The sequence below is a fragment of the Lissotriton helveticus genome, chromosome 4_1 (assembly GCF_964261635.1).
Source record: "Lissotriton helveticus chromosome 4_1, aLisHel1.1, whole genome shotgun sequence".
In the NCBI taxonomy this organism is placed as follows: domain Eukaryota; kingdom Metazoa; phylum Chordata; class Amphibia; order Caudata; family Salamandridae; genus Lissotriton; species Lissotriton helveticus.
This window is the reverse complement of record NC_136063.1, coordinates 1,885,218,385-1,885,242,502: the sequence shown is the minus strand read 5'-3', so window position 1 is coordinate 1,885,242,502 and position 24,118 is coordinate 1,885,218,385. Positions and strand designations below refer to the sequence as shown.

Below are 24,118 nucleotides of genomic sequence, written 5' to 3'. Positions count from 1 at the left end.
GTGTGTAGTAGAGGGGTGGTAGGTTGGTTGAAATTAGGTGTGGTCATCTTCAAGGATGAGTGGAGAAGTGTTATACACAGAAAGAGAGCAACTATAGCACAATTTGACAGGGAGTTATTGCCAGAGGCATGGACGACGAGCTAAAATAAGTGGAATCGTAAAGCAGCAACAGGTCTTTTGGGGAGAGGAAATGTTGGTTAAACAAGAAAAGGCTGCAGGAAAACACATATATAGTTAACAGCATTAAGGACCAGAATTTGCTGTTTGTAAGTTTCCCTGTATTTATGGCCGACCAATCATTTTGGGGATTGTAGTAGGGTATTGGGGTGTGTAGGAAGGTGGGATCTGAATACATGGTTGCCACCACTTTTTTCCTGGTGTTTTGATGGTTTTTTACTTAGTTTGGCTGGGGTCCTGCTATCCAGGGCCCCAGCCTATCTGCTTTCCTCACTAAAACGACTCCAAGTACTTTAGGTATACTCCAGTTTGGAGTTATTGGGGTACCCTTATGAGTCCCTAGTATATGCAGCCTGATTCATCAAAGACCCGTTTTGCGAGTCTTTAATAGCGATTCATAAGGAATCGCTATTAAGGACTTGCAAAACGGGATTCATGTAGGAATGGCAAAAAATATTGCGATTCCTACATGTTCCTTATTTGCGAGTAGCAAATTGCTAATCGCAAATAAGGAATAACTCCCCATGCATTCCTAAGGGCCTACAGGCCCATAGGAATGAATGGGGAGTGTTTCCTTATTTGCAATTAGCAATTAGCTAATCGCAAATAAGGATGCGATTTTAAGGGTGCAGGGGTGTCCAAAGGACACCCTGTAGCACCCCTGAAATGTAATCTACATTGGTGTTGCGCACACACATGTCCAAAGGACATGTGTGTGTGTAACATGCAACTTAGAAAATGCATTTAAATGCATTTTTCCAAGTTTTTGCTATTTACCACGAGGTCTGACCTCTCGGTAAATAGCGGCCCAAAATTGCAATTTCGCAATTTTAAAATGATTCATGAATTGCATTTAAGGAATCTCAAATAGAGATTCCTTAAATGCAATTCTTCGCAAATGTGCGAATTCTTTAATAGCGAATTTTGCATTTGGGATGATGAATCCCAAATGCAAAAATTGCATTCGCAAAAGGCAAGATTCTGAGAATCTTGCCCTTTGCAAGTTCAATTTAGCTTGATGAATCAGGCTCATGGTACCTTAGATACCTAGGGCATAGGTACCCCAGAGCCCTATCCGGGGCTTCTAGCATGTATCGTGCCACCCCTGGGAACCATTCCAAAATGACAAGAAAGGACTGCGACCACAGCCTGGGTAAGGTGGTGCATGCACCCCTTACTTAGATATAGGTTACATATATCTACCTTAAATCACGACACACATAAACCTATCAGTCACCCCTATAGCAGTCCTTAACAATCTTGAAGGCAGGGTGCTGGGTTTTGTGTGAGAGGGTGCCCATGCATGAGCAGGGTCCCTCTGTAGCCTTTCGAACCTATTCTCTGGGGCTGTTCTGTGATGCCGCCAGACCATAGACTTTTAAGTGCATTATAACCTTGCGGTAAATGCTAACTTTAGAATGGCTGCTCGGAAACATGTCGTGTTTGGTGTCAAACACTTTGGAATCCTACCGCCCCCCCCCCCCGTCCGCCAGTCCTGGTGGCTGGGGTAGAATTCCATCCTTCTAGAGGGAGAGACATGTACACACCGGTAAACCTGGTATCAGTTTAAAACAGCCCTGGCATTGTAAAATGGATGCTGTAGCCACAGACACGAGTCTGGCCTCCTGCTGCTGACCGGAACTCTGACAGGGGAGGCCAGGACAATAGGTTTCCTATCACAGGGAGGTGTACCCACCTCCCAGACAGGCTTTAGTGTATTGGGGCTGGGTGGGTGCACTCTGAAAGTGCTTTGAAGTCTGCACTGGGGGCACATTTGGTGTCCCTGTGCATAGTCCAAGTTCAAACCGGTTGCAGGGGCTACCAGCCCCTGCTTTGGCGCAAAACTAGACAAAGGAAATGGGTGTAGCCACCCCTCTTTCCAAACCCTCCCATAGGTGGGTCCCCAGAATTAGTACAACCCCTTTCTTAGGTATAAATAAGAAACCCCTGGCAACAGGACTTTAGATATCCCTGGACGAAACTCTGCAACTGAATCCTGGAACTTTGATGCTCTACTCAAGACTAGAGGACTGAAGGATATCCCTTGGGGTCAAGGAGTGACTCCCTGGTTAGCAGGCACCAACAAAGCATTTGCTGGTCTGTATCTTTGAAGCTCTTGATGGACTCTGTAGTACCTGCAGCCCAGTAAGAGGATTTCCAGACTTCCTAGAGACGGAACCGAGTGCCCAGCAAAACTGAGACCCGCAGCCCTCACGAGTGACGTGAAACCGGAATTCCTGGACACCATGCACATTTGCAAGTGCATCAGCTTCTTGACATTTTGTGAAGCTGTGCTTTGGGTTACTTATAGCCCAAGTCCTGAGCATCTTTTGCTCTGGAGATTGTGGGTCTACAATCCACAAGTGTTCCGTGAGTCCGCTTTTTGCATTTCCACTTGAGGCCCCTTTGTGACCCCTGGTCCATCAACTGGTGGGTTCCTACGAAGGGAACTCTGATTTTCCTTGGGCTTCCCTGATTGCTCCAGATGTGCTCTGACTTCCCACTCTGTGGTGAGTCCCTCAGACCTTGCTGGTCCACACCGAAGCATTTCTTTACTTTCTGTGTGGGTTGCTGTTGCCAAGGCTTGTTGGATCCAATCCGGGCACCGACACTGCAGTACTTGACATCCTCTGTGGGACAGCTTAAATCCAGTGCCTGGTTGTCATCGACACCTCCTGGTCCTCGTGGCTAAAGAGTCAAGCTTCACCTCCTTCACCTGAAATCACCCGACATCTGTGGGCATTCGACTATCGTGCCCCTAGTCACTGGCTAGTGACCCAGACTCTGTCCCCTCTGCTTTCAGGTTCTTCTCATCTTTGATCCAAGCTTGGGTCACCCCGGATACTTTCCACTTTGACGGCATCAGCACTTTGCAGCAGATCGGCATTGAAATCAATGACGATTCCCGACACCAAAAGACACATATGCACCCGGCTTCCCTGGGTGAGGTAATTCGAGTACTCCGGTGCTCCCGTGGGTGTTGGCCCTAGAACCCCTTAAGTCTAAAGGGGTTTGCTCAAAGTTCTCTCCTAAGTGTCCCTTTTCTTTAAATTTCCAACCGTGACTTTCCCCATTAAAGTTAACGCCGGTTTGTGGCTGTGTCACACACTGCACGCGTCCCCCGTGGGTCCCCTGTGTCACTACCTTGGGTAGTTCTTTGTGGTCCCAGAACTTCTACAGGCTGTAGGCCTTGTGTTTAGTCAAGTTGTGGTTCTTATACCACTTTCTTAATATATGGTTTGGTACGCCCCTAGGGCACAACGTATATTGTGCTAATTTACTGTGTGCTATCAAGTGTAACTTATTTGCTTTGACCTCTAGCCTCATAAAGAGACTAGTAGGGTGTGTTTAGAATAAATGCATATAGTTTATATATATACCTGGTGTGGTACTCCCTTCATTTGATCATTCATGAGATTATAGACTGGAAAAACAACAGATTTGCATTCCTTCAAGACTTAGCCTGAAGGCTGCTCTGCATAGCTACCACTAGGATAGCTTTCAATAAAGGTTATCTTTAACCTATCACCTCTAAGGGGCTGTTTGGACTAGTGCAAGGTGCCCACTATAACTAGTGGACATCATATGCCAGACTAACTTCTCACAGGGTGTGCTTAGGGTGGGTATAGAGAGTTCTTGTTGTAAGGTGTAGCAGGTTGTCCAGTGACAGGAAAACATATTTGTTAAGGGCAACCAGCTGGTTCTTGTAGTAGCCCAGTTTTCCCAAGTCAAGAGTGTAAAGTATTGTTTTGCTCATACTGAAGTGGATGTTGAGCATGGAGTACTTCATATCTGTCGCTGCAGCAGTGGATAAAAGGAAGGATTCCGGGGATGCATTTGGTGTGAAATGAGCACCAAAGTTTCTAGCTGAGAGTGTGTCAGAGGGAACTGAAAAATAATTCACAAATGTATGGGTTCTTCTAGTTTGGCATGGACATAGATAATTTCTGACTTGGAAGACTTTAGTATGAGAGAATGGTTCTAAAATTGTTAAAGAACCAATGATTGTGGCCTAGCCCCTTCTGGCGACTAGGACTCCAACACAAACCAACGTTGAAACAATATATGCATTTCACAAAGATTTAATGCAAAGTTTCACAAATATGATCAACCTTGTTATTGTAAGAATTGGCTAATCATAGCATCTGATCCGTTATAATGTATGCACACAAAATAAGTTGGTTTTAAATTAACAAAATGGTTTAAAACAATAATTTTACAACCCAATGCATTTCGGGACACGGCGTCCCTTCGGCAGGGTTTTTTTTCTGTGGAAAAGAGAAAAAAGAAAACATGTTCAAGAGGTGCATGGGGAGGTCGGTCAAGATTGTTAGTAGGAACACAAAATTTGTAATATCTCCAACAACCGTGCTACCTACACCAAAGTGCAACAAGCGGGTGAACGCGCGTTCTGATACACTTACTGAATTCTTGTCACCAAATACTGCAACAAGCTGCAAAAATAAGGAAATCATTGGGGATTCATGAAACAATGTGATATCTATTTATTGTGTGAGTAAAAAATCAAACATGATTCCACCAATCACACATACCTGCTGAATGTAATGTTTTTAGACAAACTCAATTACAAATTGGACAAATATGACAAGGAGCTTCAGGAAACTAAATTATGGAAATTCAAAAGAGACACTATTGATTACAAGCTCACGAGTCTTATATATGGGCTGAAGTTTACGCACATCGCCGGTTTACAAAGGAAAATACACAAACATCTTCGGAGGAACTTGTAGTTTCCGATCACGACACACAGACACATCTAGACCACCAGCCCAAAACCTCTTGGCAGCTAAGAACATCAGAAAAGAGGCAGATGAAACTACCTTAAGAACTACAGCCAGCGTGTCTTTTTTAGAAGGGGGCCTGGATCCAGTCCGGCAACCGGACCAACCATTGACCAAACTCCCAGAAAAAAACCAAGGAGAGGACAAGGACAAAGAAAAAGACAAAGGCAAGAAAGGAGCCAGACAAGAGTCTCATAATCAATATTTCAAAAAAAGAAACACGAAATTTGAGGAAAAGGTATTGAACAAAGGCACATCGTTTGTTAGTAGATACAATACCATGGAATTGGAGACTGAAGTGGCCTTTTTTAAATTAATGAGGATCCTGAGATTAAGGAATTTCTTCACTAACATATGTCCCAAAGAAACTAGCCAAAAGAAAACAACACACATGTTCAATCCCAAGAGTACATTCGTGGAACCTGTTTCCCACCAAACCCGTGACACTTTTGAGATACTGGTAAAAAAAGACCTAAATAAAAATCTGATTATTCAAGAAAGTTAAAAAACTTAAGTCGAGCAGAATACAGTGCACTAAATACGCTGGCAGAAAATCCACACATAATCTTCCAAAAGCCGGACAAAGAAGGAGGGCTTGTCCTGATGGACACAGAATACTCTGAGAGTAAAGTCAGGGAACACGTTTTCAATGAAACCACATACAGAACCCTTAAAGGTGATCCGACTATGGAAATTGCAGAAACCCTAGGGAAAATGCTGGACCGAGCAGAAGAATTGAATTGGATTTACTCAACAACCAAAATATTTCTCATGAACCCATTCCCAAGGAGACCAAAAATCTACCTATTACCAAAAATTCACAAGGATCCCACAGATCCTCCCTTTAGACTGATTGTATCGGGATGTGAATCCCTTTTTGAACATCCTGGGCGATTCATAGATGCCTACTTACAACCGTTCGTCCAACAATGGATTACTTATATTGAAGACACCACAAATTTTTTACGAAGTCTGAATCGTATTCAGGAAGATGTTTCAGAGGACTGGGTGCTTGGCACCATAGACGTGGTCGCACTATATACCTCTATTCCTCATGCTAGTGGACTTGATGTAGAATGGGCATTGCTTGCACAAGAGAACCCTGATATACCAAAATGTTCCATAATACAGCTGTTGGAGTTCTGTTTACAGAACAGCTATTTCACATGGAATGACAAGTTCTTCATACAGCTTAATGGAACCTCCATGGGTTTTCGAGGGGCACCAACCTACGCGAACACGTTTATGGTGAAATTTGAGAATGATTTTATACTGACTGATAGGACTTGGAACGATGGCCTGGTCTTTTTTCGCAGGTACATTGATGATATTTTCCTCATTTGGAAAAAATCAGAGTCTTCTTTGATTGACAACATATGCACTTTGAACCTCGTGGACCCCAGAATTCAATTCACACATAACATCAACGAAAAGTCACTGTCCTTTTTGGATGTTTGGGTACAATTAGAGGCCGGCAAAATAACACACATGAATTTTCAAGAAACCTACTGATAAGAATAACGCTCTTTTGTACAGCAGCTTTCACCCTCCATCTCTTATAAACAGCTTACCAGTTTCTCAGTTCTTAAGAACTCAACGGATTTCATCTGACAGAAAGGCATGCGAGGACACATTACAACAACAGAAATTGAATTACATGAACAGAGGATATCCTGAAACATTGCTGGATCTACAATTGCAAAAAGCCAAACTTACACCGAGAGATCATTTTTTGGAGAAGACGCCCAAGAAATTGACTACCAGAGTAGTATTTGTATCAAAGTACTCCACTGCATCACAGGAGATTAAAAAGATTATAACCAAATGCTGAGACCTACTGGAGGCTGAGATAGATTTCCTGAAGTTGTTTTGTGAAAGACCATTGTTTGCGTATACAAGAGGACAGAATCTGAAAGAATTACTGTCTAAGAAAAAACAAACAACTGAACCAGAGTCAACATCCACATAAATGGCACTAAAAATGCTGGAATTGTAAGCACTGTAATATTGCAATCGTAGGTGATATCCTGCTGAATCCCCGAACGAGTGAAAAAATAAAACTACGGGGTAGCACCAACTGTAATTCGGAACATGTGATTTACACTATAAATTGCCCATGTGGGCTTTTATATGTTAATTAATTAGCAGGTTTTGTGTGACTTAGAGCCGTTCTATTTCTGTAAAGCATTGAATGCACATCTACACCGTCTCATTGGCACTAGAGGTCAGTATTTACCTGAACACGCAGTATTAGGTGGGCTGTTTGGAAAGATGACGTGATTTAGTAGTCGCTATCTCCTACTAGCTGTCGCTAACTGGTGTTAGCGACAGCTAGGTAATAGGGAGATAATTTTATCTCCGCTTTCTTGGCTTTTAAAGCCAAAAAAGCGGAGATAAACCCCCTTGATAATATGCCCCGCTGTCTTCAATGACACCAGGAGGTGTTCATCATGTTAACGCTGGGTGTCGTTTTAATGCTAACTTTACATTACACTTTGTCCTCATTACAAGTTAAGTGGAATAGGTGAGGTATTTACCACAAATGCTAAATACCATCCCTGTGTAAACACATGTTTACACAGGGATCGGACTGTAGCCCTGCACTAGTAATCAAGACCTAGCTAGAAAGGGATACAAACGTGCTGCCCTGAAAAAGGGCATGTAGTGGTCTGAAAATATTGCTAGGTAAAATGTCTTAGCTTACATATAGAAAATTTTAAGTAAAGAGTGACCTTGCCTGTGCAGCCACTTAACATACACATGACTTCCTAATTATGTTAGCTGGGGAAGACTTTAACAAGATGTTGCCAGCAGGAAGAAAGTCTCTGATTTGACCATGTGTGCGCCAGAAATGCAGTCACCTCTCTAGAAGTGCATTTTATCAGAGTACATATTGGACCACAGATAAAACTTGGGGCAATCTACCAAAGAAAGGCACACACACTACACATACACAAGCACTCACATACACACACACACACACACACACACAACCATATGAAATTGTGGTGGAAGCCACTCTAATTAAAGTGATTTGTACCAGAGATAGGAATTTCTGGGATTTTTCCCCATGAATAACTCTGTGCACATTAGATGAAACTCCAAGAAACATTGTAGACCTATTCTTCCTTCTACATCGGAGGATGCCGCAGAATTTCAGTGTGATTGGTCAAGGGGGTGCACAGCTAACAAGCATTTGCAATGCAATAGGTCTTGCATTTGTGAGAGTTAGAGCTATTGGTGTTGTAAATGATAATTTTTTTACCTATGTGTTTTGTTTTGGAGCGGAGTGTATGTATGTGGTGTGGGGGAGTTCTTTGAGTTGTATTACAATTATTATTTGTGGGATTGTTAGTTGTGTAGTGTATTTGTGGAGAGGAATTATGTGGTATGGTGAACAGATAGTGGTGAGAGCTGCAGAGAATAGAAAGAAAGGAAGAATGAGAGGGATAGGTAGTTTGTGTAGGAAGAGGTTATTGAACTTGAGATAGAGGAGCAGAAATACTGTATGAGAAATATAGAAAAAAGGGGAGAGCAGGCCATAAACACATAAAGAGGGAGGTAGTGTGTACACAGAAGACACCCTAAGAAGAGGAGAGCGTGGCTTTAAGGGACAGACACTTCAAAAAAATGCGAGATAGAAACTGTTCTTGAAGACCTGAAGTTAACCACATGAGAGAGGTGGGAATAGTGCATGACAAAGTGACAGAGATGGATGAGAAAGGGTATGAGAGAGAGAGAGGGACAAGAAGAAGGAGCAACTGTGGGGAGGCGAGGGGTGAACTAGTCCACAGCGTTAGGAGGTAGAGGAAAGTAGAATACAAAGGGAGAAAGCATTTTATAATGCTAAATGGAAACAGGTTAAATATACACCTATATGTCACCCTCCCTTGCTAGTAGGTGATTGTATACCTAAAGAAGGTCTCTTAGGCTTGCATAGGGGACCCCATACCTCAGAGATTAGCAGGAGTGAATCACATCGAGTTCAGCACAAGCTCTCAGCATACAAATGTTCTCCAAGTGTGTTCAATCATGCCTACACAGCGTATTGTTAAAGGCACCAATATCTTCGTTTGCCACAGCTGCATATATGTTATGGCTAGAACGTGCGCTGATCAGTTCGAACAACATCAACAGTGTTGCTATAACCTTGAAGGCCTCGGCACTCACTGTTCAGACTAGGCTTACAAAGCAAGTCTAGCAATGTAGAAAAACAAGTTATTCTCATGTGAAGCAAAACACTCAGCCTAACGCGTAACAATATCTAACGTCTGTGCCGTGTGCAAAAGAAAGCAAACGGTAAAATGATGTTTAAACTTCTAATAAGTTCATGCTAACTTAACACTGTATGAATGCAAGGGTCAGCCCCACTACACTGCTGTTAGTTAAAGTATGTTCATAATTATTAACAAGCATGGAATGGAAGCGAAAGGAAGGAGTGGCAGAAATAAAAAGTAAGCAGAGCGGAAATATGAGGAGGAAAGAAGCAATGAGAGAAAGTAAGGAGAGAAGAGAGAAATGTGAGGAAGAAGGAAATAAACAGAGAAAGTCAACGAAAGAGAAAGAGAAAAGACTTAAGAAAGGGAAGTGAAAGAGAAAGGTGGGTTGATAGCATGAGAGGGAAAAATAGAAGAAAAGATAATTGAAAAGTAGAGGAATAGTGGCACTTACTGTAGGAGCAGTGCCGGTCACGTACGGGTCAGTCCTCCGCCGCTATGACTACCTGAAGCACACATCAGCGGCCGGCATGCTCGCGGGACGGAGGGGACGGGTAAACAAGCAGCATGCACTGCCCACCACTCATGCACACCGGCTCCTTGCACATGCACCGCTGCCATGTTTAGGTCTGGCAGAGATGCGCAAGACAAACAAAAAGTCCAAACAGTGCGGACAAAAACTGTAGCTGGTGGCCGCTGCTTCCAGACTACACAGAAGTCAGTTGGACATCAACAGCCACTGAAAACAAAGGTAACAAAAGCGATAACAACATTTAGCAAATGGCAAGCGGCAGGAGAAACTACCGGCTGCTTGCCAACATATAGAGATTACTTTAGGTCTCGCTGAGACAGCGCATGCGCTGCCAAGGGGAGACCTATAAAGGAGCACCATAAAGCTTTGCCACCAATGCATTTACCCACAGACTTTTGTATTGGATGTAGTGTGAAAATGTCTAAATGGATTTACAGGAAATTTGGCAGGATTAGAAATCTAATACTTACCTATATCTAAGACTCTAACATAGAACGCATCGAAACACAGACCAAAGAACTCAGCAAAACTGTGATAAAATGTTCATGGCTGCCTTTCACCTTTGATAAACACAGCCGGTAGCCAATTACACACTGACTTCTTATCCACATGTACTGCAGTATACCATGAACTTACTGTGGTGTACAACGTCACAATATATAACTACTTTTGATCACACCGTTTTGGGGCTCAGTCCACAAAAAAATTGCTGTGACTTAATGGTATATTACTCATGGATTACTCCTGAAGTTCATGAGTACTTAAGGAATAAAACAGGAGAGCATAGTCTTGGAATTCAGTAATAAGTCAGGAATATTGCAGGAGGAAGTCCCACCTATTCTTAGCAAAACCTTTGTGACTCTGGCACGTTATTTCTAAACTAATTCATAATTCAGCCTATTGCCTGCATTTGTTTGCAATGCATAGCCACCTAGCAATATCACTGAACCTTTTTTTTTAGATAAAAACATGAAAATATGTAACAGAGGAATATAATTATGTGTTGTTTCCCTCTTAGGATTCGAATTAGCCTTTGTTGCTTATCCCGACGCTTTGACCAGGTTGCCAGTTTCACCACTTTGGGCAATTCTCTTTTTCTGCATGCTCCTGTCCTTGGGACTTGACTCACAGTTTGCGTTGATAGGTAAGCAACACATTTGTTAGAGAATTAGGAATCCCTAATGGACTGTGATTATAGACTATACTGTGAAGTCTGGTTCCCAAAGATCGATTTGCTAGCATTAAATCTGTAATACTGGAATAGAAGTTCAAGCTTGAATCCTACTATTTAGAAATCCATTTATGATTTCATATTGGGCTGACCATTCACATCAAAATTTGAGTAAAAATGTAATAGACGGATGTAAGTTACCAGCAGTGAGTAATCAAGTAGGTAGTAGCTATATTGTTAATAAGACAGTCACAAAAAAGTATGTTTGGCACATGAGAATAGTGCTATGGTTTGTTTAAAACACAGGATATATTCAAACAAGCATTACTAAAGATAATAGGCCGACAACCTCTTGGCTTTACCAATGTGTGTTTTATTTTGCCATGGTGTATACAAACTTTAATGTTCAAGTGTAGTTAGCTAATGACTGAAGTGGACTGACCCATTGCCCGACAAGCCACATACTACGGTGGGCAGTAGAAATAACAGACCAAACGGATGATGAGGGCTGGACTAACTCCATGATCAGTAAGTATACACATATCGTTTTAGTTACATCGAAAGTTCTTGGCTAATGCTAGACCTAAAAATGAAAACATCATGGATTCAAAAAAAGCTTTGAAAAGAGAGCATGAATGAGTAAATGCAAAAGGCAGTTGCATTTAAATTATCTAGCAACTAGGGAGATGTAATGCAACTGAGCAACACGTGTGGAACAGTACATTGCAAAGTGTGAGCGATTAGCATCACTTGAAGAAAATATTGGGTTGATGGTGAGTGCCTGTAACAACGCTCTGAGTGCATGTTTCCAAGCCTCTCCTTTTGACATCAGACATATAAGGTAACTGGAGAGCACTCTTGTGACATCACGTGCTGATCTCCACACCAGTGGCGGCCCATCCAGCGGGGTGGAGAAGTGTCACTCTCCTGCTGTCAGTGCTGCAAAGGTGAAGAATAAAATTGTGATAAAGCGAATTTATTACCATGTTATTTATCCCTTTCTCCACCATGATCCATTTTTGGGGGCAAAGCCACTGCTTCTGACTGGCAGAAGGGGAATGGTGCTCACTCCACCAGTTTAGAGTACGCATGTCAGACTGTCAGGCTGTCTTGTGAAGGTCAGCACATGGCCACATGCGCACTTTAAACCACCCTACCCAGCTGTCTTGAGGGAGTGTCGAGGCAGCCCCCTTCAGCCAATCCTAACACTGCTCTTATGCTGCTTAACATTATCAGCAGCATTAGAACAGCATCTGAATTGCTGTGGCAAATTCAATTGCTGCAGACCATCGCTGAGTGACTGAAGTAGAGGTCCGGAGGAGGCAAGCCAGCGGAGTGGGTAAATACATTTAATTTATTTGTATTATTTCCTACTAACAAGCACTGCAACCAACTCTCACTGCCTTCAACCTCAGCACCAGAGTTCTCATGTGTTGTTCGTTATAAACACAATTTATAACAAGCCATGACTGAAAACTTTGATGTTATCCTTAAAGCCATGCTGGTCAGTGGTTGGTTGCCCCACAACACATTTGGGGTACCAGTTGCTACTGCTCCACACACATCTTTAGAGTAGAAGCAAAAGAGTTCTGCATTATGCATGTACTGTGTAGTTTGTGAATGATGCAGGAAGAAAATACTTGGTAGGCTGCAGATGATTCATTCTTATATTTAAAATGCTTTATTAAGGCGCACTGGTACCAAAAATGCAGACCCTGTGCAAGTTTTGACAATACAGAATATAAACACAGACTTGAATGCTGGCTTAAATATGCCATGGCCATACATCAGCTTCAGGCAAAGAACAATGACCTTTGCATCATTATGGAATAATGCATGTCTCTAAATATGTTATTGTCATCGGCACAATCATTTTCCAGAGGAAATAATTGTAAACCAATAATTTGTATTTGTTTGTAAATATGTGTATGTAAACATCTGTAAGTAATTTATTGGCCATGGCCTTGAGTTAATACATATTAGGTGTACGTATGTAGCCCAGTGTTAGGCTATGGGAGAGATAGCCTTGCTGCAGTGAACACAACATTTTGAGTTTTTTTATGCTAGGACATATGAAACTTAAGTTCGAATGTTCTCCTTTTTAAATGCCATGCATCCTGCTCTGTGAATCTGTAGGGCCTCCCATAGGGGTGACTTATAAGCATTAAAAAGGAAAGTTTAGGCCAGGCAAAAGATTTATTTTGCCAGGTCGAATGGCAGTTTAAAATTGCACTAAAGCCTGCAGTGGCCGACCTGAGACATGTTACAGTACTTGGGTGGGTGGCACAAGCAGTGCGGTAGCCCACTTGTAGCATTTACTTTATATGCCCTGGGCATATTTGCTGGGGACCTATGAGTAAATTGAGTATGCCAATTGGATGTGTACCAACTGTACCATGTTTAAGGGAGAGAGTCCTAAAGCCAACATAAAGGAGTTCAGTACACAATAGGTGAGTGAAGACAAAAAGTCTGGGGACTACTACACCAAGGATGTCAGGTCCAACATGACACATACCCTTTTCATTTCAAAGTAATATCAGCAAAAACCATAATTTTTCAGTTGCATACTGAGGACCTGTCCAGCCAGAGGGTTATCATGCCCCACGGAGGTTGATCATAGCTACAAAAATACTTGCATCAAATTGGCTTTAGTCAGCTCAAAATTACAGATTCTTCTTTTAAATTAGAAATTATTGTCATGCCCAAAGAAGTGGCATTTAAAAAAATATTGTTGTAAAACATGTGTTGGCTATTTGTGTATCTGGTTGTTTTATGCAGATGTCCAGGTTTTTAATATGTTTTTGATATTTGGAAAAAGAAAAGAAAATCAATTATTATTTCATCATGGCCTCAATTTGTCCTTTAAAAAAAAGTTTACTTAAAATATTTATTATGCAAAGTTATTACAACCATGGCATACCACTATCATAGTCAGGAATGTAAGTGGATCCCACAAGATCTGAGCAACACAAAGGTGGATGTTGCTAGAGTACTTCACACCTCTATCCTCTGGTCAAGAACAGAAATGTGCTTTATCAGCTCTCAGTTGTTAAGAGGAAAAAGGCAGATGCTTCGCTCTTGAATGCGTCTTGAGTGTATTTTCCTACCAGACACTTTATCATTTCAGCCAGTAATTAAATAAATCATACAAACATTTAGCCTGGGCCTATTTATGGCTTAGAGGGTTGTACTCCTTTCGGCGAGGCGAGCACAGCTCACCATATCTACAGATGTCCATCAGGCGGGCGAGGCCCCACTGCTTTCTCGCAGTGTGAGTAGCAAAAACATAAAATGGTAATAACCTTTAGTTATTACTATTTTATGTTACTTTTGCAGGACTGGGGTCTGCTCTGCTTACGGAGCATGGCAGGGGAGGAGTGGTTTGCCCACTCATGAGTGCGCAATGACTGGGGGGTCATCCCTCTTGGGTGGGCCAAACCAGTCATGGGCACATTCCCCTTCTCCATACAACCGGCATGGAGAACATGCCCACCCCTCCAGCCTCCTGGCTAAGTGCTGTGTCATAGCACTCAGACCACTCACAATGCTGGAATGCAGCGTTGTGATTGGCTTAGAGGAGGGAGCCTGGCTGCCTGCTTCCTGTAAGAGGCAGGAGAGCAGGATTAGAGAAGACGCAGGACCAGGCCTAAAGGTATGTTTTTTTATGACCCCCGCCAATGCGGCCCCCCCAACCTCTCCCTCACCCGCTCCCCCACCCGTGAGACATGAGGGCCGCAACTGGGCAGGCAAAAACCCCTAAGCAGAGCTGCCACCACAGGACTTTCATATGAGGCACTCAAGCTTTGCCGTGCAGCTGTCATGTACAGGGTGCCTGCAAAGCAGATATTTTTGTTTTGAAAAAACTAGCTCCCTAAGGAAGAGTTTATTATTATAAAACATAAAACAACGATACTGATGTGTTAGAGGTTTTTTCCCAACATGTAGGATCCTTTACTTGTTTTCATGTTTGAGACCACCATGTTGTCTCTGCTGTTCCAAACAGGAATATATTACTTTGGAAAGTTGAATCCAAACAGGGAGAACAGTTTGCAGTACTATGACCAAAGGCCAAGTGTCAGTCGAGATGCCTGCCAGACGTATCAATGGAAATAGCAGAGCCTCTGCTGTCAGACTTGGGGTGGGTCCTCTGACTCTAAACAGAGCAGTTCTACAACCACAATATCTTGTCTTCCAAATTCTAGATAAGGCACTATATTTTCCATTGAGATGATCTAATCGTGATTTCACAAGTGGGCACCTCATTCCCAAATTCACAATGGTTTCAGAAGTTAGAATTTAGCGGGAGTATATTTTAATATTGCGCCTCTAGGTTTTGGTAGGCCTTGCAACATTGGCTTGTCACATCACACTAATGGCCAGGATAGACTGTGGAAAAACATTACACATTTTATCCAAGCCTTCATAACCCATGTACACCTAGAATTAAACATTTACAAAGCTGGCCCTGGTATCTGGAAAATCAGTTTACAATCACTTGTTAATCTGCATCTCTAGGTGAGAGCCTAGTGATCTCTCAAAGTATGTATCAGGCTAGTCTCATCTCAATATAAGTTTCACTGGAAGGAATGGGAAAGCCATTTTCTATTGAGCAAATAGTCCCTAAGGCTGTGCATCAGACATCAGTCCCTATTAGAGTTCAGTGCCCAAAGGAATAAAAAGCAAAACATCTGGGGCCTTATTTATGAAGGTCTTGCGCCGCCGGTGCGTCACTTTTAAAATGGGGAAAAGTGACGTGCCAGTGGCGCAAGGCCTTCATAAATGCGGCCCCTGGTGGCTCAACGTCAGCAGAAATGTTTGTACCTCAGTTAGGGAATTTAAGGATCCCATAAAATGGAGTTTAATGATGATGCAGTAATGGGAAGAATCGAGCATAGGAGCTGGTTTTAGGAGGTGGTTGGCATTAAGGACGAGAATAGTTTTATCCTGAAGAGCAAATTGTGGTGCAAACACATTCGGAATCACTTGATGCTGTATAGACACAATGTAGTAGTGTAAGACTTCTGTTATACTACTTTGCACAGAGACATGCTCACATGTGCCTTAGACTGGTAAGGACCCATCTTTTATATATGTTGCAGGCATTGGTTTCCTGTTAATGAATGGTATGGGATGACTGGTACAACATATGCATAAGACATTTCTCTCACTGCAAATGTATAAGCTGGTAAACAATAGACTTTATAGGCGTTGGAAGACCACTTTATATACAGAATCAAATTGGGAGAATCTGGCTATTCTCACAAGCTTCTAAATAGGCACAGAATAATATAGCCACATACAATGCTCTTCACAGCTAAAATCAATGATTTATTTACTGCAGAAACAATAACAACAGCCATACAAGACGCATATCCACAACTGATGAAAAGAATGAGAATCCCTATCACTGCTGGTTGCTGTGTAGTTTTATTTCTTCTTGGCCTATCCTGTGTAACAGAGGTATGATTTTACCCATTTTTCAACATTGTACATCCTAGTCATCATTTGCTACTTGCTATTTTCTCCTGTTCTACCCATGTGAGCATTACATGCAGAAGATCGTATCATTAGTAGAAACATAGGATGCTTGTTCTAGTACTCATTGTATGTTGTAGTAACTGATGCCTATACCAGGTAGACATTAAACCTCCCTGGAAGCACTCATGAAAATGATTTAAGTTTTATGTCGCACATTGCTCTACATTGTTTCTCTTCTTTGATGATAGTAATAAAAATAATTCTGAAAAACATATATACATTGCATGATGTGTATGAAGTAATTATTGATTATATACAGATATTTGTTGAAATATAAATTCTGCTTTACGTTTTCCTTATAAAATTTAACATTGTACAGTTTCAAAAAAAATGTGTACATGTATTGTTCAAAGTATCTCAGAATTCACTTTGCTTTCAGTACTGTTAGCTTCCACAGATAATATTTCCGGAAAAAAATGTTGATGCACATTTTAATAATATGTGCAAGGTCAAACAGAAATCTGCAACAATGGCTCTTTATTGCGGGTCTGAGGGTTGGACGTGTGTGTTACTAAACAGATTGTTCTAGCACAGGGTATTTCATTCATTAGTTTGAAATTGTGTAGTATTTGCTCTCCTGGGATTTGTTTCTCCCAAAGGCGTAGTTTGTCTCATCAAATGGTGTACTTGGGATCATGTCTGCACGTCATATACCAAAATATGCATTTGATGTCTTTAATTAAAGCATGCACAACTAGTACTTTGTGGGGTATAGGTCACAAGCACTGTTGGTAACAAAAAATGGTTAATCTTGGTAATGCAAGGTGCTGGACTTGGCCCTTTTAGCAAGGTCATCCATGAACTTTTTGCCTTCCTCCTGTTTTTGTTGGTTTTATGACTCTGGGCACTTTACCACTGCTGATCATTGCTAAAGTGCATATGCTCTCCCTATGGTAAATTGATGTATGGATTAGTGATTCCATGATTGGTTGGTTTGGTTTACGTGTCAGACCCTAGTACAGTGCACTCAGTGTGCCCAGGGCTTGTAAACCAAATGCTGCTAGTGGGCTTGCAGCACTGGCTGTGCCACCCACAGAAGCAGCCTGTAAAAGAGTGTCTCAGGTCTGTCATTGCAGAGCCTGTGTGCAGTCTGGTTCCACCATGTTGACTGGGCAAGTGCACCCACTTGCCAGTCCCTACACCTTCCCTTTTCTGCACATTAGTCACCACTATGGTAGGCGCAAGGGAAGGGTGCATTGTAGGTAAAAGGCAGGACATGCCCTGGTGTGTGTGGCTTGTACTAATAGTGAATTACAGCCATTTTCGTTTTTCACTATTGCAAGGCTATCTGTTCCTCATAGGCCAGAATGGGCAGTTTGATTATTACATCTTATAATCCTAACTGACTCAGGGAGCTAGGTAGAAATTCGAGTTTAGTATGCCTGAACTCAGAATGATAAAATGCATTTAGTGAAGTTGGTTTTAACATTCTGTGTTTGAAAAAACCCCTTTTAGTAGAAAGTAGGTATTTTCTTGCCTAACCATCCAAGCCTGCCTCTGCTAGGTTGTGTATTCCTTATCTGGAGTTTCAGTGACAGGGGCTGGGGGATTCCAGGAGACAGGGTGAGTCAGCACAGGGCTGAATAGGGAGATCTGCATGCAGATGGGAGGGGGGAGCTGCACCTGGGACCTGAATAGGGCTGTGCCTTCCCTCAACAATGCTGGCTCCACCTCCTGAGGTGCGTCTGATGTCCCTGGCCTACACTGTGAAAGGAAAGAAGGAGTCTTGTCAACAAAGTGCTCCAGGATTGCCTTCAGAGAACAAAGGGAACATGAGTATAAAAGAGGGGACCCAGACCCCAGAACTTTAGATCACTTTGGGAAACAAGAAGAAACCTTTGCTGAGGAGAGGAACCAGAGGAATCGAGGAAGAGACTATCCCTAAGCTGAGTGCTGTCTGGGTGATTGGCCTGCAGTGGTTGCTTGACTGCCAAAAAAAGGGGAAAGGACTTTGTGCTATTTTCATTCAACTTGTGAAGGATCTCCAAGGCCTTGAGATAGAGCTTGCCTCCTGCTGAAGACTCAGGGACAACAGTCTTCTCCCACCAGCTCCCGAAAAGTTCTTTGGAAGTGCATGCAGTTGTGTTGGGCTTTCTGAGGGATTGCATGTCGCAAGGAGCTGGACGCGCGACTCACGAAGAAAAAGTGTGTTGCCGCCGCAACCACTCTCATCCCATCACTGCAGAAGGGTGTTTCCGCTGCAGCTGTCGCATTGCATCGCCCACGCGTCTCTCATCACCGGAGAAGAGAATCGCCGTCACATCAGATGCCGTCGCATCACCGGAGAAGTGTGTTGCAGGGTCGGTCGCAGCTCAGAAGAATCGTTGAATTGCCGCATGACCGTCGAGCGTGCACGCATCATGTTGCATCAAGAAGAAGACACAATTTTTGCTTAATTGCACCAGATCTTCATCGCATCATGGCACTGCTGGTTGCATCGCCACGGAAGTGCAGTAAGAAATCGACGCATCACCTCCCTACACCGAGAAGAACCGACGCATCCCCTACCCATCAGTAGGGACCCGACGCATCACCGATCTTGCTTGTAAGGAACCGACACATCACCTTCCCTGCAACACTTTCTTTGTATAGTGTTACGCATCCAAAGGTACATTGAACTTAAAGTGAGGCATTGTACATCTAAACTAAGCGATTTCTACCATTTATAAAGTACAGTATGTGGATTTTTGTCGTTTGTGGGCTTGTGTTAAGTCTATATAAAAATACTTATTTTTATACTACAACTTGTGTGATGTGCATCCGTAGTGATGTCACTGGGTTACTGTATGTGTTCACAAATGCTGCCTCTGAGATAAGCCTGTCTGCTCGTACCAAGCTACCAAGGGTGTGAGCAGGGGTTATTTTAGGAGTGTATCCCTTTACCCTGACTAGACGCAAGGGTCCCTATTTGGTCAAAGGTACCTACCTCTGCCAACTAGTGACCCCCAAATCCAACACAATGGAATTGTATTTTAGAGTTAGAATCCTTGATAAATAGGCATTCCAGGTGAAAGACATTCATGACAATAAATGTATTGTGGATGAGGGAATAGGACCAGGAAAGAGAGAAGAAGATCAAAGGTGATTAACATGAGGACATAGAAGATTACTCTGCGTGTGATCAGGGGTGCAGTATTGTAGGAACCTGCAGACAGGTAGGGTATAGATTTTAGTTTTTTCCTGTGTTCCTTAGAATATATATGTGGCACTTACATTTTAAAGAAGGTAACTGGGAGCTTTCAAATAAGTCAACTAAATAAGATTGCTGATTGATTCTGGAAGCAAAGCAATTGATCTGCCAGGGTAAAATCATATGCAAGACATGGGGGATATTAAGAAAAAGGTTGCAGGTGTAAATAGAAAAGTTTACAAATATATTGGGAAGTCTCATTGCACTGCCACTGTAAAAGGAGAATATTCTTGTAATTCTGTGATTCTATGAGTGTGAAGTGATAGGAAGGAACAAAACATAAAGCCTAAGTGGTTCAGAAACATCAAGAATCACACTCACACCTGGTATTGGGGCAACAGTCATGTGCTGCCCTTATGATGTATGAGGCCCGACAGGCCTGGCTGGCGACGCGGAGCAGGGTGTGCCAATGGGGGGACAAGTCCAGCAAGAATCTGCATCGGCTCTGCCAGGGCGCCTTCCATTCCCAGGTCCTCCCAGGTGCGCTAGATGAGGTGGGAGTACCGATGACGGACCCCAAGACCATAGCGGAGAGTTTTGCATCTTACTATAGGGTCTCTATGCCCCCCAAGATTGCTTGCCGGAAGCTACAGTTGACAAATTTATTGTGGACTTGCTGCCTAAAGCAGTATCAGACGAAGTACAGGATAGGCTGGAGCTTCTGTCGTATTACAAAAAATAATCTATGGAGCTATACCTACCAATAGCCCCTAATTATCGTCTTATCAAATAATCAGTCAGTTGGCAGTGAAGAAAAGTCAATCGTTTATTAGACAACAGCCTCTCCGTACGTCACCCAGCCAGTACGCGGAGAAGACTGACGATTCACACTCAATACATGGCATATATATTTTCCTTGTGTTACATGAGATCACCGTACATGGAAAAATGCTGGTAGGTACAATGGCTTAAAGGAAAGATCAAATATGGCACACAAAGCTCGTTTAGAAGTCGGCTTCTGCTATTATTGGGGAGGGTCAGGAGGGGTGACTCCCTTTCATCTCGGTGCCTGGGAGCACGGGTACGGCGCCTCCAGGAATGCACTTATCACCTCTGAAACCAGATGCTACCTTGGGTCTCAGAACAGAAAGAATAGTATGTATTCAGCTGTCTGTATAACTCAACTAACAGGGCTTACTTGACTGCTGGAGGGTGGCACGTGACCACCGTCCGAGTCTAAAACATGCACCACAAAATGGAGTCTGTTTGGTTCTCAGTCTGCATACAGAAAATATAATGCAGGAGCGTGAAAGGAGTTCCTCTATTGAAGTAACCAATTGATCGAAACTATGACATGCATATATATATATAGATACATCATGCTAACACAAAAGATTACGATAAATGTAGGAAATCGATTTCATCCCTCAGAACCACCCTTTTAGCATGATGTAGCTAATCAAGAGAATCAGTCCTCAAAAATACCCTTGTCAATCTGCATCATCTCTCGTATTTCTTGTTGGACAATTTGGGCTTTGATTTTATTTGGGGCTGGCTCTGTCATAGAGGAAGTTAATAAACTCCAAAACCATCCAGAAAGGGACCAGGTACCATTGTCTGCATGTATTTCAGGCGCTAAACAATGCAACTTTTGAATAGCCAAATGGACAGAGGGGGCGGAGTCAGGGACATACATGCAACAGGAGCTGCCGATCACACGGCAGGCTCCTCCTCGATCTGCTAAGATAACATCTAGCACCATACGCTTTTGAAGAGAAACAAGTCTTGTTGCCTGAAGCTCTACTGTCAGATTGGTTAGTATACCAGCTGTGGTATTTATAACTCTCTCAACTACCCTAGATAGGCGCCTTACTTCTTTACTAGTGATGATATGCCCCCAAATAGGAAATACTCCCTTGACAATGTCGATAAAGTGCTGTTCAGGAGTATCAGTTTGATCTATCACAGATGTATCTAATTCCCGTTTATCTCGTATTACAGGCAAACTTTGTCCATCTAACCGAGGATCCTTATGATAATTGGAAGGTGCTATATAGACAGGTGAATACAGAAAAGACATGTAACAACGACCTGTCCATCCCTGGGGAAGCCATGTGTAGGCATTCTCGCCACACACGAAATAAGCATTTGGAGGGGTTAAAAATGGAGGGCTACTAAAGGCCCGTAGTCGATAAGTATAATTACAACAACTGTCTCCCACTGAAATGTGCCCAGTCCCCTGTACGCAGAATGCTGAGGTGCTATTTAATATAGGTAATGGGATAGCTTTGTCATCAGTAACATTTCGATCCTGGAATTGCTGAAAGTACTGAGTAAAATTAAATTCTGCAAAGTCAAGAATTTCACTTTTCAGCGATGTAACATTTTCATATTCTGTATACAGATGCATGCAGGCATTCGGATCAAGTGATCCTTCCCCGTTATTACCCTGTGGGTCAAAACCCTGGTGCACCTCCATATAGGCCAGGATCATTTCATAATCACATTCAGAGTATCGAGATGCATCTACCGTCTAATGCATGTACATCATCAACAGCAATTTAAACCAGGCTTCACAACTTCCCAAATAAGATAACGGCAATGAAATAAAAAGATCATGTCTATGCATTACAGAGGGTAGCAGACCACAAACACAACAATTGGTCGTATTGGTAGCACTATGCGTTTGATGCAACATTTCTTCAAATACATTTTAAACATAAGTCTGACAATGCCTTTCTTTATGAGGGGCCAAGGTAAGGAAGTAATGCTCAGTCGCTGGAGTGGAAGTTCCTAACACAGTATGCATAGGATGGTGAAATTCTAAATATAAAAATACACTCATTATTATGATAAAAAGTGCTGCAATGGTGATCACAAACATGACTTTCACACGTGATGTCTAAGAAGAAAATATGGGTACAGAAGTAGGCATATATCAAGGAGCGAGGGGGCGTTCCTCCTCAGTAATAAAGTGACCAAAGTAATACATTCTAGCTAAAAGTCCAAACTAAACTAAGGGACTCAGTCCAACCTGCCAGACGGTACTTCTTTCCCGTGTCCCTCTAGAGCCTCACAGGCAGGCTCCTATCGTTCATCAAAAAGAAGACAGATCCTTACAATGACTTTATGTACAGTTGCAACCTGGGCCCCTCTTGAGCTTCTTAGTCTTTCTTTCTGAACAGAGCAATACCATTTTCCAGCTCTCAACGTGTTCAGTCCAGTGTCTTGCTGAGTAACCCCGAACTAATCTAGCAATACCCTAGGACTCAAGTCTCTCCCTATCTCCTACCATGTTCGTCGGGGGTACCGTGTTGTTTTCTGGGCCGCAGGTTGTAGCGAACATGACTAGGTGACTCCTGGTCAGCAAACAAAACAGATGAAGTGGCATTCGTAGTGCTGATTTGTCATGAACTCCTTGTGCAACAACAGGGCCAACTGATTCCAGGGCCAATCCCACTGTTGATGATGAGACCCCTTCTGTGCCCGATGCTCCTTCCTCTTGCCTTCCGGTTTCCTGGGCACCAGAAAAAGGAATAACACAAGGAGCTTTTTCAATTTCCTGGGCCAAAACTCCTTCCGGGTTCTGTTGATCAAAAGGAAGCTGGAAAGGTATTTTCTTCAGGTGGGAAACATGGATCCAGTGTTTCCGACCGTTCACCTTCACCGCTGTCCGAGTGGCCAGCAGGATCTGAACTGGCTCGGCCCACCTTGGCTCTAGGCTAGATTTCCATTGGTAATTCCTCACCAACACCCACTGGCCGGGTTCCAAACAATGCCCGGGACCCTCCGGCAGGGGCTGCAGCGTGTCTGCCACCTGTTGATGAATAGAACGAAGGTCTTTAGTCAAAGTATACAAATAATCTGTCATCATTGGATGATCAATTTCTCAAATGTTTCTTGGTCGTGGAACACCCCAAACATTAGCTGGCTGTGCAAAAATAACCTCATATGGTGATAGTCCTGATCGGGAATGGGGGGTGATACGTAAGGACATTAAAGCTAAAGGCAAAGCGTCGGGCCACTTTAACCCGGTGCTTTCCTGTATTTTGGCCATTTTCAATTTCAAACTTCCATTATATTTTTCAACCAACCCCGCAGACTGGGGATGCCGAGCAGCATGAAATTTCTGTTTGATGTGTAATCCATTACAGATATGCATGATAAGATCTGCATTAAAGTGCCCCCGTTATCTGACCAGATCACTCTAGGTAATCTGTATCTAGGGAAAAACTCCTTAATCAAGGCTTCAACTGTCGCTAAAGCAGTGTTTTCCTTGGTGGGGTAGGCTTCCACCCATTTACTGAAAGCGCAAACCACCACCAGAACATTTTTCAAATTATTCACTTTTTCAAACTGAATATAATCCATCTGAAGTACTTCAAAAGGTAGGGACAAGGGTGCAAAATTTCCACTGAGAACAGGTTCCCGCCCTCCTGTATTATGTCGTAAACAAACCATGCAATGCTGAACTAAATGGGTTGCAGTTTTGGCAATATTAGGGTTATTCCAAACTGGAGCTAACAAAGCACAAATGCCTTTTGCTCCAAA

General features: G+C 42.8%; 1 protein-coding gene across 1 annotated transcript in view; it reads left to right on the top strand.

The window, feature by feature from the left end:
• The window catches only part of LOC144829413 (sodium- and chloride-dependent neutral and basic amino acid transporter B(0+)-like), a 545,621-nt gene that overhangs the window by 295,684 nt on the left and 225,819 nt on the right, over positions 1–24,118 (top strand). The window contains exons 9-10 of the mRNA XM_078688536.1: positions 10,747–10,872; positions 16,241–16,359. Coding sequence (XP_078544662.1) covers positions 10,747–10,872; positions 16,241–16,359 — 245 coding nt within the window. The remainder of the gene's footprint in view (positions 1–10,746; positions 10,873–16,240; positions 16,360–24,118) is intronic.